Source organism: Hemiscyllium ocellatum, chromosome 13 (genome assembly GCF_020745735.1).
Source record: "Hemiscyllium ocellatum isolate sHemOce1 chromosome 13, sHemOce1.pat.X.cur, whole genome shotgun sequence".
NCBI lineage: Eukaryota > Metazoa > Chordata > Chondrichthyes > Orectolobiformes > Hemiscylliidae > Hemiscyllium > Hemiscyllium ocellatum.
The window spans coordinates 61,745,977-61,762,772 of record NC_083413.1 but is presented as its reverse complement, the minus strand read 5'-3'; the positions used below and the strand labels follow the sequence as shown (position 1 = coordinate 61,762,772).

Sequence of the window (16,796 nt, the reverse complement as noted above, 5' to 3'; positions counted from 1 at the left end):
TGATGTCTTCAAGATATTAACAGAAAATGGCAGGGTGGGAAAAGATAAACTATTGTCACTGGGGATTCTAGAACTAGGAGACATGGTCTGAAAATTAGGCCAGACTGTTCAGGAGAAGTGGTAGGAAGCATCTACACGCAAAGGGTGGTAGATATTTAGAACTCTGCTGCAAATGGCAGTGGATGCAGGATCAATTGTAAATTTTAAATCTTTGATAGATAAAATGTTGTTAAGTAAATTTGTAAAAGGCAAGTGTATGGAGTTAGGTCACAGGGCTTATTAAATGAATGATAAAACATTTAATAATTCTAATCAATTTTATTAAATAGTGGAACAGGTTGAAGGGAACTGAATAGTCTACTTCTGTTCCGATGTTCCTTTGTTATGTAAATCTGGATGATGCCTGTTCTGTGTAATTATGGAAAGTAATAGCTAGACACTGCACTGGTATGACTGCCCCTACGTTGTGTGAATTTGTATTTCAATTGATCAGGTGCAGGAAAATTGGTTAATTTTGTTCCTTATTAGGAATTAATGCCAGGTATATAGGTTTCGTTATGAAAGCAGGTTTCTGGCTAGAGCTAGATGCAGGAACACAATAATTGTTACATACTGATGAAGCTGAAACAGCAAAATCACAATTCTTTTTGTTGAGAACCCAAAGTGCAAGGCCAAGTCTATTGTGCAAAACAGCATAAAAGTTTTGAAATCTCTAAAGCAATGTGAGAAAGCAATTTGTATGACAGCTTTTGGGATTTGGAAACCACGGGCTTTTACTAAATCATTGTTTTATCTCAAGATTTTATTAAAAATATCAACCATATTCACAAAGTATATGTTGGAGCCCTATCTCAAGAAACTTGAGTCAAATTTGTTCTGTTTGAAGCCAAAATATTTAGAAATGTATTTAAAATAGTGCAATTTAATTAAATGATCTCATTCTGTTTGCCAAAATAACAGAGCTGTCTTGTTGGTTACTGATAAATGGATGAAGTATCTGCTTTTTTTTTTCTTTTTGAGGGAAAGTGATAAACTTTTCTTGTGGCTTGTTTGGTCAAAGCAGCGCATACCTGAACCTCAAATTGCTAAAGATCCTACTATCAATTTCTTTTTCTATTATGTTAACTGATCTTAGCCTGAGTAGCAGTAGAGATGGTAACATTTCTGTAAGTACTCCCAAGATAGAGAGAGGAAAATTTTAACGAAAGTTATCACTTATGATTGCAGCCAATCCTCACTGGAAAGAATATGCAAGCATAATTAGGCTTGGCTGCAATTTTGAAAAGGGGTATTTAATCTATATCTGTGTACAATTAAGATCATCACTACCTTTAGAAAATTAAAATAAAACTAGAAATTGCACATTAGCTCTGAACGGCGATTAATGTTTTGAGTAAAAAAGTTTTGTTAGATGTACCAAACAGTTTGAAGTCAACTATAATGAAAAATATTTATATAGCTCCTTTCTTGATGTTGCAAAACATTTTACATCCAGAGGAATATCCCTGAAATATTTTTATTGTGGTGATGTAGGAAACATAGTAGCCAATTTGCATGCAGCAAGATCCCACAAACAGCAATGTAATAATGACAAAAACATCCATTGACTGAGGGATACACATGGGTCAGGAAACCAGGAAGCACTCCCTCGTACTTCTTTTGAAGTAGAGCCATTGCATTTTTTACATCTAATTAATAGGGCATTTTTGACCTTGTCTGTGAAAGATAGTACAAGTGACCATGTAGCAGTACCTTAGGGTTGCACTGGAAAATCAACTTTGTGATTAAGTCCAAAAGTAAGGTTTGAACACACAGCCTTCGGACTCAGAGGCAATCGCTTAACCATCTAAGCTACAGCTGAAACTGGCATGTAAAATGGATGACACCAATTTTCTACCAAAGTTGAAGGTGAAAATGCATCCAATGGTGCCTAGGAAAGGTGTGTGTGTGGATTTCCAAAGGAACTTTCAGCAAAAACACATGAAGGGCAATCAATCATTTACTTATGACTTTGACTGCGATTCACTGAGATCTGATTGATCTCTGACCTAACTCCATATGCCCACCTTTTTCCCATATCACTTAATGCATTTAGCTAATAAGTATTAATCTCAAATTTAAAATTAACTATTGATCTAGCATCAAATGCCATTTGTGTAATTGAATTTCAAACTTCAAGTACACTTTGCATGAAGAAATGTTTCCTAATTTCAAACCTGAACAACCTATGTCCTCTAGTCCTAGACTGTCCAATGAGATTAAATTGTTTTTTTCAAACTGTCCTATCTTTTCCCCTTAATATCTTAAAATATTTCATTATATTACACTTTAAACTTCTAAATTTCCAGGAATACAACTGTGGTTAGTTTATTGTATTCTTATAGCTTAATACTTGTATTATTAATATTCAAGTACAAAGTTTGTGAGAAGATTTGTAGCTTCGGTGCTCATTGTTGTGGTTCTGTTCGCCGAGTTGGAAATTTGTGTTGCAGACGTTTCGTCCCCTGTCTAGGTGACATCCTCAGTACTTGGGAGCCTCCTGAGAAGCGCTTCTGTGATCTTTCCTCTGGCATTTGTAGTGGTTTGAATCTGCCACTTCCGGTTGTCAGTTCCAGCTGTCCGTTGCAGTGGTCAGTATACTGGGTCCAGGTCGATGTGCTTATTGATTGAGTCTGTGGATGAGTGCCATGCCTCTAGGAATTCCCTGGCTGTTTTCTGTTTGGCTTGTCCTATAATAGGAGTGTTGTTCCAGTTGAATCCATGTTGCTTGTCATCTGCATGTGTGGCTACCAGAGGAAAGATCACAGAAGCGCATCACAGGAGGCTCCCAAGCACTGAGGATGTCACCTAGACAGGGGATGAAACGTCTGCAACACAAATTCCCAGCTCAGCGAACAGAACCACAACAACATTATTCAAGTAAATCTATGCCACACTCCCTCCAAGACTAACTCATCCTTCCTAAGATATGTTGGCCAGCACTACCCTCTACAATCCAGGTACTGTCTAGACAATACTTTATCTAATTGAAGCATTCTCATCTCTTCTATCCAATTTTACTTGATATAAAGGTGACTGTTCCATTACCTTTTTTAATCATTTTGGGAACCTCTGGACCAGTAAATGCATGCTTGTAGAAAGCTTTAAAAATTACTTCCTTTGCTACGGAGAGTTATTCCATCTATGCCGATGTTTCTGGGATAGACTGACTGCATCAGTGCACTTCTCCTCCTGTCTTATAGTATAGAAAGCCAAATACCAGTACTCTTCTCAATTGTTCCTGTAATGAAAATCATGGCATTAAGCAAAAAAAAAATTATTCGAAACACCTAGTTATCTGTTTTGTTTAGACATATTTGAGTTTTAAAGCATCTGATAAGAAACACAATATGACAGGCAGGTAGCACAGAGTATGCATGTATCATAATATCGATTATTTGGATTATGAGTTTGACTGACTGATCTAATTCTAACAACTGAGATTATTCAAGATCTTCATTTCTTGTCCAAAGTTGAAAATAAATATTGTGCGACATGAGGAAAGAGTTGAAGAGACTGAAAAATAAATGCATTTATACAATACCTTTCATATCTTTAGGACCTCCCAACTTGATTTACAGCTAAATGATTACCTTTGAAACTAATCTCTACTTTGTTGACACATCTTTCAATTTGCGGACAAGATCATACAAACAGCAGTGTGGTAACTGACGTGTTGAACTGCTTTTTGGAATTGTTCTCGAAGAGTTAGACATTAGGGACAATGCTTAGAAACTCTAGGTCTCTGTGAGCATTGTCGCAGGATCTATCTTCCTCATGAACAGTTTAACAATTAATCAATTGGCCTTCGAGAAACAAGCACTTTAACTATTGGAATATTGATTTCGTAGGAACTCAGGAGCCGTCACAATCAGATTATTGTACATGGATCTTATTTAACCTTATTCTCAACTACAAGAATGCTATTTTTTCTTATTTTTTATGGCCAGTATCTCTTACAGAAATCCAAAATCCTGTACTGGTAATCATACAGTAATTGCAGTATCAGAAGCCAACTATTTTATTACCATCACTGCTCCACTTTATTATTTCAGCTGGACAGGGTGTGAGTGAAATGTGATTTGAATTTTTCTTTCTTTATCTTGGAACGTTTTAGTAAAATGTTCATTTACAGAACCCTCTTTTAATTTCAGGAGGATAAGGCCTATCCAGGGAGTTAATAATATTTAATTGGAACTTAGTTAGGCTTATCAGTTTCAGAAACTGAGCAGTATGGAGTGTACATGTTCAGGTCTTTTTGAAGTAATTGCAGTAATTGAATGACCTATAGTGCACTGTTTAAAAGTGAGGTAGTCATGATTTCCTTCGGTGAGTGCCACTGGTTGAGGTCTTGGAGATCAATGGTTTCAGGCAAATTCTGATTGTTTGAAGTTGTAAATCCGAGCAGCAGCTGCACTGTCTCTATTGCACACTTCTCTTCTGGGGATAGACTAATATTTCAGCTGTGCATGGCATTTCCCATAAGATCAGCAATTTCTTCCAAGAATATAGTACAGTTCGGATGGAGTAACAAGACTCTGCTGTAAGAGTGAGGTGAGCAAAGAAGCGTCATTGTGAAATGAGGAGAGTTGTAAAAAAGCAATGATAACATGAAGACTGCAATGTGGAGACGGAGAATGACAAATGGAATTGAGGGAGCAGAGGTTGAAAGGGGGACTGCAGAAGATGTGGCAAGTGTCACAACGAACTTTGAGAAAGGAGAAGAGTCCCTCTTTTAAATTGGGAAGAGGATGAGAAAATTGGCACTATTAAGATAAACAATGTGCATTTTCTTTGTTTATGTTTAGAGCTGGTGACTTAACTTTCAACTCATTGTGTCAGAAATTCAGTGGAGCCTTGCCCAGTTTGACTTGGCATTCATTCTTCCCCAACTCTTCCTCCTCCTCCTCCTCCGTACTCAATGACAAGTCCTTCTGACGGCAACATGACCACCACTATTAAATGAGTAGTGTGCCACTTAGTTTGTAGGGTGGCATTGTTTGTGTACTGAGCTCTTAGCAGTGGAGTTCTGCTGGATACAAGCCTTAATCCATTTCGAACCTATTTAGCAAGAACCACTATCACCATGGTAGGTCAAAGCCTGCCACTTGTCGGATGGCTTTTCTTTTTAAGCATGCAATGTGTTAGTGACTTTGTACATTTTCCATTCCTCAATGCAAAGGATATCTGCTTATGTATCTGACAGAGAAAGGTTGCAGCATATAGGGTGCCCAGGTGGAAGAAAGGCAGTAGATGTCATCTTTCCAAGGACATGCTGAGCAAAACATTTCAATTATGATGTGCATTGCTGCATTCAATTGACTTTCCAATGGGTGTGTGTTTGCCAACCAGCTGCACAGTATTCTGATGTGGGAGTAACTAAGGCAAATGCTGAACTGTGCACAACATTGTTTTAGTAAGATTAGTTAGTATATTGTTTCGTGTTTGAATCTTTCTGCTGCTTTATTTTTTCCCAGAATGACAGTCCAATCTCAAGTCACTTCCCAGTATGCTGGATTGAGATCAACCTTTAGTCTCTGGCCATCCATATACATCTAGTTCTGTTTTTTGGCAGGCTTCAAGGAGATGGAACTCAGTCAATATGGTTTTGGGAGGATTTGTTTAAGGGTCCAGTCCAGTGTGCAAAAGGTGAATGGTGAACAGATTTGGGGTTGTCCTATGATATTAGTGGTTATATCCTCAAAGTAGGCTTAGGTGAATTGGAGCAGTTGCAGTGTGTACTACGTACAAGTTACACTGCAGCAATTCATCAAAGATCTTGCGACAGCACCTTCAATACGATCAAAACGTCTATAAGGAGAGTGGCAGCAGATACATGGGAACAATACTACCACATACAAGGTCCCTACCAAGCCATTCACCATCCTACCTGGGCAGTATATTGCCGTTCCTTTAGAGTCATTGGGTCTAAATTCTGCAATTCCCTCCCTAAGGGCATTGTGAATCGACCTACAGAAGTTGGTCGAGTAGGCAGCTCACCACCACCTTCCTAAGGGCACATAAGGATGGGCAATAAATGTTGGCTATCAATACCCATGTCCTGTGGGTTAATTTAAAGAAATTGAATAATTTATATCTGGTATTACTGTAGCTTATTTTCAGCAATGCCTTTGCAATTTTTTTGCTACGTTTTACAGTGCTGTGTCTACAATTAAGTTTGTGTTCTATGCAGGAGATGTGCAACATTTTATTGTTGTTGCCAACATTTTCTCCTGACTTATGCATGGCTGCAAATACTGTGCATGAGCATCCAATTTGCTGGGATTTAGGTCTTCCTCACAGTTGATTCAATAGAAAATAGTTAAAATATTGCAGACTGAAATTGAACCTTATAACAATATATTTTAGCTCTCTGTTTTCCTGCTGCAATAGGATGGCTTTTTTTGAATACATATTTTATATATATAAATATTTATATATATTTTAATTCATTTATTCATAGGATGTGCTCGTTGCTGGTAAGGCCAAGTTTATTGCCTCTCCCCAATTGTCCTTGAGAAGCTGGTAGTGAGCTGCCTTTTTGAACTGCTACTGTCATTGGAATGTAGATAGATTCAGATTGCCATTAGGGAGGGAGTTCAAGGTTTTGATCCAGCAACAGTGAAGGAATGGCGATATTGTTCCCAATCATGATTGTGTGTGCCTTGGAAGTGAAATGAGAGTCATAGAGTCACAGAGATGTACAGCATGGAAACAGACCCTTTGGTCCAACCCCTCCATGCCGACCAGATATCCCAACCCAATCTAGTCCCACCAGCCAGCACCCAGCCCATATCCTTCCAAACCCTTCATATTCATATACCCATCCAAATGCCTCTTAAATGTTGCAATTGTACCAGCCTCCACCACTTCCTCTGACAGCTCATTCCATACACGTACCACCCTCTGCGTGAAAAAGTTGCACCGTAGGTCTCTTTTATATCTTTCCCCTCTCACCCATGCCCTCTAGTTCTGGACTCCCTAACCCCAGGGAAAAGGCTTTGCCTATTTACCCTACTTATGCCCCTCATAATTTTGAAAACTTCTATAAGGTCACCCTCAGCCTCTGACGCTCCAGGGAAAACAGCCCCAGCTTGTTCAGCCTCTCCCTATAGCTCAAATCCTCCAACCCTGGTAACACATCCTTGTAAATCTTTTCTGAACCCTTTCAAGTTTCACATCTTTCCGATAGGAAGGATACCAGAATTGCATGCAATATTTCAACAGTGGCCTAACCAATGTCCTGTACAGCTGCAACATTACCTCCCAACTCCTGTACTCCATACTCTGACCAATAAAGTAAAGCATACCAAACACCTTCTTCACTATCCTTTCTACCTGCGATTCCACTTTCAAGGAGATATGAATCTGCACTCCAAGGTCTCCTTGTTCAGCAATGCTCCCTAGGACCTTATCGCTAAATGTATCAGTCCTTCTAAGATTTGCTTTCCCAAAATGTAGTACCTCGCATTTATCTGAATTAAACTCCAAATGCCACTTCTCAGCCCATTGGCCCATCTGGTCAAGATCCTGATATTTGTGCAGGTGGTGCATTCCTAAATATCTGTTGCCTTTGTTCTTCTGGATAGTAAAATTTGTGTTTGGAAAGTGCTGTTGAAGGAACCTTGGTGAGTCGTTAGAGGACATCTTGTATAGATGGTACACTACTGCTACAGTACATCAATGGTGAAGTGTGTAAATGTTGAAGGTGTTGGTGGGATGCCAATCTGTCCTAGATAGTGGTCAGCATCTTAAGTGTTGTTGAAGTTGCATGTATCCAGGTAGGTGGAGAGTATTCCATTTCACTACTGATTTGTGGCTAGTAGATGATGGACATGCACTGAGAAGTCAGGTGATGAATTATTCACTGCAGAATTCCAAGCTTCTTATCTGTTCTGTTCTTGAAGCCACAGTGATTATATGGTTGGTCAATAGTGAGGGATTCAGTATCAATAATGCCATTGAATATGACAGGCAGTGGTTAGATTCTCTCTGACTGGAGACAGCCAGTGTTTGGCTTTTGTGTGGGGCAAATGTTACTTGCCACTTATCAACACAAGCCCGAATGTTGCCCAGATCTTTGTGTTTGGACACAGACGTCTTCTGTCACTGAGGAATCATAAGTACTGTTGAATTTATACAATTATTCATGAAGTAAATCCACCTTTGTGATGGAGGGAAGATCATTGATAAAGCAGTTGAAGATGGTTGGGTCTCTCAGGTTTTCAGAGAAGACATGGTTTTTTTTAATGTGTGTGATAGGTTTTATTCAGGGCTTTAAAATGCCTGGACCATGAATCCAGCCATTTCCATAGTGTTATTTTTTTCTGAGACCACAAGCATTCTTAATCAAGCACAGTCTGTGTCAGTACTAAACAATGACTGAACAACTGAACTCCAGAAATTTTTCATCAGGATTTGTCTTAATTAATAATTCCGGAAGATAAGTTTATTAATTTCTTGCTGCTAAAGCATTACTGCTGCTCGCCAGTCTCAATGCACCAGTGCCCAATTTCTGTGAGTGAGTATAGATAATGAATGTTAGTTGACTGATCAACATAGGATAACAGATGAACCTAGCCGTCTTCACCCAGTATCATCAATGTAGAAAGAGAATTGGCTAATGGGCAGGAAACAGTAGGGATTTTGGGTTCTTTTTTGGGTTGTAATTGGTAATGTTCCATAAGAATCAGTGCTGGGACCGCAACTGTTTATAGTATAGATAACTTAATGGAAGGAAGTGAATGTACAGAAACCAAATTGCCAATGACACAAAAGTATGTGGAAACCCAGGTTGTGAGGGATACCAACCATTTACAGAGATATTGATGAGTTAAGAAAGTGGGAAAAAAAGTTAATGAAAAGAGAATAGGGGGGAAAATGTGAAGTTATTCATTTTCAAAGAGAGAACAAAAGAGCAGAGTATTATTTAAATGGGGAAAGCTGCAGCAGATAGGGACTTGGGGATTACTTGTTCATGAAACAGAAAGCTAATACACAGGTACAACAGGGAATCGGGAAGGCTAGTAGAATATCGGCCCTTATCTCAAAGGGTTTTGAATATAAGAGTAAGACAGTCTTATTGTAATTGTACAAGGTGCTGATGAGACCACATTGGGAGTGCTGTGAGCAGTTTCATCAGTTCTGGGAAGGTTCACGAGGATGATCCCAGTATGGAGGGACTATGCTATGAGAAAAGATTAAACAGGTTACGACTCTACTCATTGAAATTTAGAAGAATGAGAGATGATCTCATTGAAATATGTAGAATTCTTAAGGGGCTTGTCAGAGTAAATGCTGAGAGGATGTTTTCCATCATGGGAGAGTCTAGGACCAGAGGGTATGGACTCAGGATTAAGAAGCCCCAGTTTGAGACTGATGAGGAGGAATTTCTTATCTTCGAGGGTTGAGATTTTTTGGAACTCCTTGACATGGAGCTGTGGGGGACACAGTCTGAAATAGCTGTTTTTTGAACAGTAAGGAAATCAAGGGTTATGGTGAAAAGGCAGGAAAGTGGACATGAGAAGTGTTGGATTAGCCTTGATCCTAGTGAATGACAGAGCAGGCTCAAGGGGTCAAATGGCTCACTCCTGATACTATTTCTTATGATTTAATGGTTTTATTGTTTCGATAGCAGGAGTAAGAACTCTAGTCAAATATACCTTTTTAAATTGAAGCATTCCCGTTTATCATGGAATCTTTACTGTCAGAAAAATGAGAGGACTGCAGATGCTGGAGAGTCAGAGTCAAAAAGTGCTGGAAAAGCACAGCAGATAATGCAGCATCCAAGGAGTGGGATAATTGATGTTTTGGGCATAAGCCTCTCATCCTGATGAAGGGCTTCTGCCCAAAACATTGATTTTCCTGCTCCTTGGATGGTGCCTGACCTACTGTGCTTTCCCTGTACCATAATTTTAGTCTCTACTATCACTTTGATTGAGATCAGCTGACTTAATAGAGACAGGTGACTAACTTGGAATCTTCCTGGTCTCCATATCAACTGCTTTAACCAACAGACGCATCAGGAGATCCATGAGTATATGACCTCTAAGTGTAATTTTTATTATTTAAAACAAATATCTATTTAGGTATCTTCGCTCTTTTCATATTGGCTTCATGAACTATACCTTATGTTTCCAAGGCCTCACTTTCAAGAATTCCCTTTTTCTACCTTTCTGCTTCTTATTCTTCCCTGAAGACACTCATTAAAACCTTTCTCTTTCACTAGGCTTTGACCATCTGCTCTAATGTTTCATAATGGGGAGTGGTATCGGAGGTGTACTTTCTCGATAATTGCTGCAGGTACAATTGCACCATGTATAGTGCCTTCAGGATAAGAGGGATCATTAGTAATCATTGCCATTCAAATGTATTACTGCCTTTTAGTGTCTGGGTTTTGGACTGCTCTTTACTATTGATTCTGTTTTGTACAGCCATTTTACCAACTAATCCCACACAGAGTATGTTATTTGTTCTTCAGCCTTCATTGAAAAGGGATAAAGGAGGGTAAAGTTGATGAAAGAAAGTAAAATCATGTAATTTGAATAAATTCTTCAATGCCTAAACTTAATAACCTATCAAGATAAAAGTAAATGTTTTGTCATTAAATGCCTCCTTCACATTTAATGATTACAATGTCAGATCATGTTTGCTAAGAAAAAGAATCTTCCTCATCTCGGCACGGTGGCACAGTGGTTAGCACTGCTGCCTCACAATGCCAGCGATCCGGGTTCAATTCCCGCCTTGGGCGACTCTCTGTGTGGAGTTTGCACATTCTCCCCGTGTCTGTGTGGGTTTCATCCAGGTGCTCCGGTTTCCTCCCACAATCCAAAAAAAAATGTGCAGGCTAGGTGAATTGGCCATGCTAAGTTGCCCGTAGTGTTAGGTGAAGAGGTAAATGTAGGGGAATGGGTCTGGGTGGGTTGTGTTTTGGTGGGTCGGTGTGGACTTGTTGGGCCAAAGGGCCTGTTTCCACACTGTAAGTAATCTAATCTTACTGAAAACCAATAATGGCCTCCTCAGCATTTAACCGTTGTAAACAAAATCCCAAACCAATTGTGCATGCAAAGTAACAATGAATTCATCATTTTCAATTCAATAAAGTTCTCATTGATAACTTTAACTTTTTTCTTCATGGTATCCTTAGCAGAACAGAAAAATATTTTGATGTTATTCCAAATGTTGTTTGAGGCTTTATTTTTAAGAGAAATGTAGTTATACATTTGTGGTTTCCTGTCTAATCTGTTTGAATTGTCTGCTCTGAAGTGTGGATTGCCTGTCTGCTGGCAGTAGAAAATCTCTAGAGTGAAGGTTTGCATGTATAACGACATTTTGGTGAAAAAGGTGTCTAAATCTGATAACAATAGATGAGAAACATCAATAATTTCAATTCACTTTGAAAATGCTATGTTTTAATTGAATCTTCTTATAGTAATTGTTGAGGTGTTTAGGATCTCAGGACTGAACATCATTTTCAAAACTTTGCTAAACATGTACATCTCCACTCATTTCATAAGAATGCAATGGAAAATGCTTATTTCAGTAGAGTTGCTTGATCTTATGAGTAATAATATCGAAATTTTATCTTGGAGTAAACGTAAGCTTACAAATCAGAATTAAATGTCTTTTTCAGAAGGAAAGAAAATGACCATAGCAACAGAAGCTTCATTCTTCATGCTTTGAGTTCTTTTTGGTGTAACAATCTGGCTGCTGTATGTTGGAATTGACATCTTTATTCATACGTGTGGGCTTGACTGTTATTGCATTGACTTTCACAGGGGAGAGCAAGTTGGAGGTCCAATCATAATGGGAGTCTGAAAATGTGTGTGGCAATGTTTTACCGAAACCGTTTTCTGTTTCTGCTGGCCATAGTTGTCCTCCTGGCTGTCCTGAGCCTAAGCCTACAGTTCTGTAAGTACAGCTTCCACTGGTTTACTTCTGATTAACAAGCACCATCTTGAACAGCTAATGCAAGGCATTGAAATAAAAAGCACACTCAAGAAGAAGCCTCTCTCTGCTGCTGGTATGCCATGCATCTGAAGTCTTTAAGCATTACCACTGAGTAATGAATTACTTCTGAGGTTGAAAATCTTTTTAGCAAATTTGCATTTTCAAAGTATTTCTAATCATAATGATATTTGACATTCCTTTTTTCAAACCAATTCTTTCATGTTGTGATTTTAAACTCCCTATGTAAAAAGATACCAGTGAAGTGCATTATAATTGGTACAATTAAATGTTGCCTATATTTTCTCCGTCAATGGTTGAGCTGCATTTCTTGGAAGCAAATTTTGTCTGTTGCAATGCAAACATGTGCTGAATGTGTATAGAATTGGACAAACCAAGGATCAACAATTAATCCATTTGTAATCCCCTTTTTGCATGAAATGTACTTCTATGTTGTTATGCTATGAAATGAATTTTGAAATGATATTAAAGTTCAATCAGACTTTATGGACTAACTTTTTAATATTCATATGGTGCATGGGAGTTATTAGCAAGTCGAGCATTTATTGGCCATCACTAATCTCCTTTAACTAGTTGATGGTTAGCTACAGTTCATGTTGTGAAGGAAGCCATCTCTTTAAATTGTTTCTGAGCATGTTTGGCTCGATTGCAGAATATGGCAAGGAGACAAGTCATGCATGCTCTACTTCTTTGCCAGGTGGCCAAGGAAGTGAAAGGCATGGCCAGAAGCAGCTGTGCAGGTGTATGTTGTGAGAAGAGTGACCAGGTGACATGGATTTTGACATGTCAACCTGACTTCAGGTTCTGCGGAGGGACTGGGCAGTGGTGATGGGAGGGAGGGGCTGTGTGTAAAGTGAGTTCACAAGAAAGGAGTTGGGTGAATAACGACAGTTGATAGCTCTCTGCAGCTGGGGAGCTGTAGCTCAGAGAAGACAGAGAACATTGGATGCTCAATGCATCTGGAAAATTGAGGCTTCGAGAAGTCTCAACACAGTGTCAGCTCCATGAGGCTGACAAAATGAGGCTGTCACTGTCCATCCTATCTAACTCTCTGATTACCTTATATGTCTCCATTAAGTTACCTCTCAACCTTCTTCTCTCAAACAAAAACAGCCTCAAGTCACTCAGCATTCCCCCAAGGAGGCAGTGATTAGATATTGCAATGCAGCCAAGTAAACCCAAAGACTGGGGCAAAAGGATCCAGCAGCTGGAAGGTGAACAATCATTGGGGTATTCAGAGTTTGAGTCCTGTTGCATGATAGTTTCCTGCAGACAAAAGCAAAGCACTGCCCAGGCTGATTTAGCATTCCCTTTGAATTGGAAATCAGAGGCTAAGTCTTTGAAAGAGAATCTGAAATCCCTGGTGATTAAGGCAGAATTAGAAGTGATCCCTGATATCTGAATGGGCTGTTGAGAAACATGAGGTGTATGCCTTAGTTGTGTCTCTGATTTGGTGTAAATTAGTGATTTGTATTAGACCACAATTTGCATGTTAATTCATGTTTACATCCTATTATTCTGGATATAGGTTAAAATATAGGTTGATAGTATTGATTATTTGCTTTTTTGACACTTGTATTGTAAATGTAGAACATTACAGCGCAGTACAGGCCCTTCGTCTCTTGATGTTACACTGACCTGTGTAACAATCTGAAGCCCACCTAGCTTGGCTATTCCATTTTCATCCACATGTTTATCCAATGACGATTTAAGTACTGTTAAAGTTGGTTAGTCTACTACTGTTTCAGGGGCTACGGGGAGAATGCTGGTAAATGGAGTTGGAATGCCCATCAACCATGATTGAATGGCAGAGTGGACTCGATGGGCCGAATTGCCTTACTTCCACTCCTGTATCTGATGGTCTTAGGTACTGCGTTCCACTCCCATACTACTGAGTAAAGAAACCATTTCTGACATCTGTCCCATATCTATCACCCCTCAATTTAAAGCTATGTCCCCTTGTGCTAGCCATCATCATCTGAGGAAAAAGGCTGTCATTGTCCACCCTATCTAACCCTCTGATTACCTTATGTCTCAATTAAGTTACCTCTCAACCTTTTTCCCTCAAACAAAAATAGCCTCAAGTCCATCAGCAATTCCTCACACGACCTTCCCTCCATACTAGACAACGTGCTAGTAAATCTCCTCTGAACCCTTTCCAATGCTTCCACGTCCTTCTTACAAGGCAGTGACCAGAACTGTATGCAATACTCCCAAGTGTGGCCACACCAGATGTTTGTACAGCTGTAGCATGACCTTGTGGCTCTGAAACTCAATCTCTCGACCAATAAAAGCTAACACACCGGTATGCCTTAACAACCCTATCAACTTGGGTGGCAACATCCTCCCGTTTGCTTTAAACCATGGAATTTGTTGCTTTTGTTTTCTCTTGATAAGTAACTGGAACTTCAAACTTTGTGTACTTTTCAACAAAAGCTATTCAATACTAACTCGCTGTTAACAATGTGGTGCTGTTAAGAAGGGAGGCTCAGATTTGGACCCTGTGATAGGGAAGGAATGGCTCCACTTCCAAGTCAATATGGTATGAGACTTGGAGGAGAGCTTGCAGGTGTTTGGGTTTCCATGCATCTTTTTTTTCCCTTGCACTTCTAGATGGTAGAGTTGGAATTGGAGGAGTTTTCATGAGTTTCTGCAAAGCATCTTATCAGTGTTAAATATTGATACCACTGTATGCCACTATTGGAATGAATTTGTTGTTGGTGGTGGATGAGTTGTCAAACAGCAGGCTGCTTTGTCCTACATGGTGTTGGGCTTCTTAAATGTTGATTGAGTTGCCCTCATCCAGGTAAATGAAGAGGATTCCACAGTCATGAGTTGTGTTTTGTAGATGGTGGATAGACTTTTGAGAGCCAGGAGATGAGTTACATGTCATTTAAACCAAGCTTCTGACCTATTGTTGTAACCACAATACTTATTTGTTGTCTCAATTACTTGTCTTATCAATGGCGAATTCATCTAAAAAATCATTAAAAATGGTGTATTCTGTGATAGTTCTACCATGGTTAGATTATCACTTGTTGGAGATGTCATTTCCTGACACTTACACAGTCCAAAGGTTACTTGATACTCTTAACCAAAATCAGGATGTTATCTAGGTCTTATTGTAAGTTGGCATGGACCTCTTATTTCAGAAATGATGAATGAAACAGAACCCTCAATACAATCATCAGTGAAAATCCCTGCTTTTGGTCTATGAAGGGAAAATTGTTAATGAAGCAACTGAAGATGGTGAGGTCGAACATACTGTTGTGAGGATCTTCTGAAGAACTCCTGGAACTAAGATGATTGACATCCAACCACCACAAACATCTTTCCTTCTGCTCGGTATGACCGCAACCAATGGAGAATTTTCCCTTTGCTTTCAGTTGACTTCAATTTTACTCAGACTTCTTGATGATACTCTTGACCAAATGTTGCCTTGATACCAAAGGCAGCCAATATCGCATTACTTCTGGAATTCAGTTCTTTTGTCAAGTTTTGAACTGAGCATATAATGGTGGGGCATTTTTTGATGGTTAGAAAGAAATATTTTACAAAGAAATGCTTCCACAATTATCGTTGGCAGATATTGAAACCTTATTATGTATTTATATACCGAGCTCTGGTGATGTCGTGGTCATGTTCCCTTTCAGAATCCTTTTCCTTGTAGGCAGTCAGGACTGAGGCTGATTTCCTTTCACTTGGGATTTGTGGGTCCAAAGGTAACTGAGCAGTCTGATCATATCTGCAATTTTACCCTAGATGGTGATGTTTGAACAGGTGGGTCTGTAGGAAAATGAGCTGTTCGCATATTCCTTCTGTTGTTTGGGCTTGGCCTGTTGGAGATGGTTGGCATTTTTGTGATGCTTCTTTTTACAAGTTGGGTGTCCTGGGAAGATGATTCTCATGAGTTGGTGGACACATTGTATCTTTGTGTGGAGGCCATGAGGATGTGTAGGAAATGTTTTCTCTGCCCTTCTGATACCCATTTCCTCAGAATAAAGAGCTTGTTGTGGAAGTCTCAGGTCAGGCACATAGATCATGCAGGTACAACACAGCTGCTTGACTGTAGAAAGGGCTTTGATGCTGGCAGTGTTTGTTTGAGAGAGAATGCAGAAAACCATCATTAAGGCTGAAGTGGAATCTCTTTTCACATTTCAGTTTCAGGCATATTTGTGAAAAAATGGAGAAGATGAATTAGTGTTAGCTGAGAAATAGGAAGAATGTCAGTCTGCAAAGTGACAGAAGCATTCTGAGACCAAAAAACTGGCAAGTAAAATATAAATGCTTCATAATTTTAGATATGGCAATTTCAGGTTTCCTGACTTTTATCGCAATAATATGTGGATTTCTTCTCTCTGCCCACGTCATGTGTTGTTTCTCAGTCAAGGACTGAGATCTCATTACATTATCCAATTGGAGGTAAAACACAACCAATCACTGATCCAAATATTATTAAGGTGAAAAACAAATACAATAATCCTAACAACAGCCAACAAACATTCAACAGATGATTAATACTCGTTTTTATTGCAAAACGCTTAACAATTACAACAATCAAACTGAAACATGTTTTAATCAAAATGGGACAGCAATGTCATCATCAAAAGGTCAAACACTAGAAATGTCACTAAGCAATGAGCAAACTGCTTGGGAATCATGGTGACTTATATAAATCAAACCTTATGATAATTTTCTAGTCAGATCTAAATTACACCTAAGTATTCTTTTCATAATTTACATTATACATTTAAAATATTCTTTAAATCTTCAAATCTTTCAAATCTTGT

At 39.0% G+C, this 16,796-nt stretch overlaps 1 protein-coding gene across 2 annotated transcripts in view; it reads left to right on the top strand.

The window, feature by feature from the left end:
- The window catches only part of pxylp1 (2-phosphoxylose phosphatase 1), a 158,703-nt gene that overhangs the window by 5,628 nt on the left and 136,279 nt on the right, over positions 1–16,796 (top strand). For both annotated transcript variants that reach the window (XM_060834233.1, XM_060834231.1), the window contains exon 2: positions 11,817–11,949. In XM_060834233.1, the coding sequence (XP_060690216.1) occupies positions 11,817–11,949 (133 nt within the window). The remainder of the gene's footprint in view (positions 1–11,816; positions 11,950–16,796) is intronic.